This window comes from Oryzias melastigma, unplaced genomic scaffold (genome assembly GCF_002922805.2).
Source record: "Oryzias melastigma strain HK-1 unplaced genomic scaffold, ASM292280v2 sc04835, whole genome shotgun sequence".
NCBI lineage: Eukaryota > Metazoa > Chordata > Actinopteri > Beloniformes > Adrianichthyidae > Oryzias > Oryzias melastigma.
Window position 1 is genome coordinate 1 of NW_023421402.1, and position 1,631 is coordinate 1,631.

The 1,631-nt window shown below is 37.8% G+C and overlaps 1 protein-coding gene across 1 annotated transcript; it reads right to left on the minus strand.

Moving 5' to 3' along the window:
- Positions 1-6: 6 nt before the first annotated feature.
- LOC112138778 (band 4.1-like protein 1) lies at positions 7-1,415 on the minus strand. The gene is made up of 2 exons (XM_024261411.2): positions 654-1,415; positions 7-389 (listed from the first exon to the last, which is right to left on the minus strand). Exons 1-2 carry the CDS (start codon positions 810-812, stop codon positions 273-275), a joined length of 276 nt encoding a protein of 91 aa, XP_024117179.1. The 5' UTR covers positions 813-1,415; the 3' UTR covers positions 7-272.
- Between the last annotated feature and the right edge of the window lie 216 nt (positions 1,416-1,631).

Genomic DNA, 1,631 nt, shown 5'->3' on the forward strand with positions numbered 1-1,631 from the left:
GGATAAAAACAGGAGAAGAAAATAAAGGAGTCCTTTTTTTTTTTTCTTTAAACCAGGAACAAGAGGCTCCATCAAGACACTGCGGACACTCATTGGTCAGGACAGAAGGTTGCAGTTAAAAGTCAGGTACTGACACATCTGGTCCAAAGGGGGGCACTCTTGTCAGAGCATACTGTGACTGCAGAGAGGGAAGACGTAAATCACCATGACTGGAGCTCAAAGGAATTTAGACGACACTATATAATAGAGCATCATTTGGGGTAAGGATGTACCTATGAGGCCCCATGTCGATCCCCAACGGATGATTCGGTTTCCCTGACGACGACAGCCTTGGTCACCTGCATGTCTGGATGCTGCTGCTTGGCTTCCTGGATTGCTATAGCCAGAGCCTGCAAGGACAAAGTCAGCTGTAGGACTTCCTTAAAACCACATACAAACATTAAAACTGTAAATATTAGAAATACTATAAAATTTTGGCAGAGCAATAGAATAAATATTTTTCTACCAAATGCTTGAAAATTAGAGCAAGAGCAGTTTTATTGGGAGACTAAAAAATACTGAAATATAAACAAAATTGTTGTGTATTATCGCATATTTTAAGAAATAAAAGTGGTGCTTTTAGATAAGAAATTCTGCAGATTATAGATTCTTACCTGCTCCTGATCCACATCATCATCTCCCGTGATTATGATTCTCTTCTCGATCCTCGTTTCTGAATACCCTCCTTTCACGGTCTGCAACACAGTGGAATTTTGTTTCAAAAGTCCCACTCTGATCACCTTTTGATACATTTTCAAAGTCTTCCCATCCATTCATACATCATTTTCTACGTTTTTTTGTCCTTTTTGGGGTCAAAAAATTCACCTCTGATACTAAGAGAGGGAAGACTGAGGCATGCATAATCCCTCCTGCCACACAATTTATTTATTCAGCTATTTAAACTATTTATTAGAACATACCAAAAGTGTTTTTAAACAGCTGGGACACTAAGTGTAATGTGAATGATAACAATTCACAATTACAATATGTCACAAAGTATGACATGACAATACTACAATGCGCAATAATAAAAAAGTTCTCCTTTCTTAAACTCTTTTTTCTCATTTTTATTTATGACTCTTGTTCAAGTTTCGTTGCCTTCCGTTATTAATCCTGACTCCAGAGATGCCAGAAGAAAATTCCAATCTGAACCTTTAACATGTACAAATAGTAATAAACTCTTGTGTTGTGAGGGGGACTGTTGCCATGGAGTAACGCACTTTCCCCCTAGCTTACAGCCCCCCACAACCTTGTATTTGTCTACAGGTGGATGCATCAAAGTGGAGTTGAGCAGGGAGGTCGTGGCTTGCCGTAATTAGTTGTGTGTCACACCAACAAGGTTTTTCAAACAGCATTTTTTGTCTGCTCCTGATTCACAAAAGAAATGTTAAAAAATACTCAAAAAATGCAATTTTAAACATGTTTTTTTCTTTTTATATGTCCTCCATCGAGACAAAACGCAACAAAAACATGTCAAAAACATAATTTCCATTGGATTTTCTTTAAAGAGCTTTTTCTCTGCGACTTAAAATATAATTTTGTGAGCTGGGGTTTAGTCAGACCCGACTTTATAAGTTTCATTCAAGCACCTC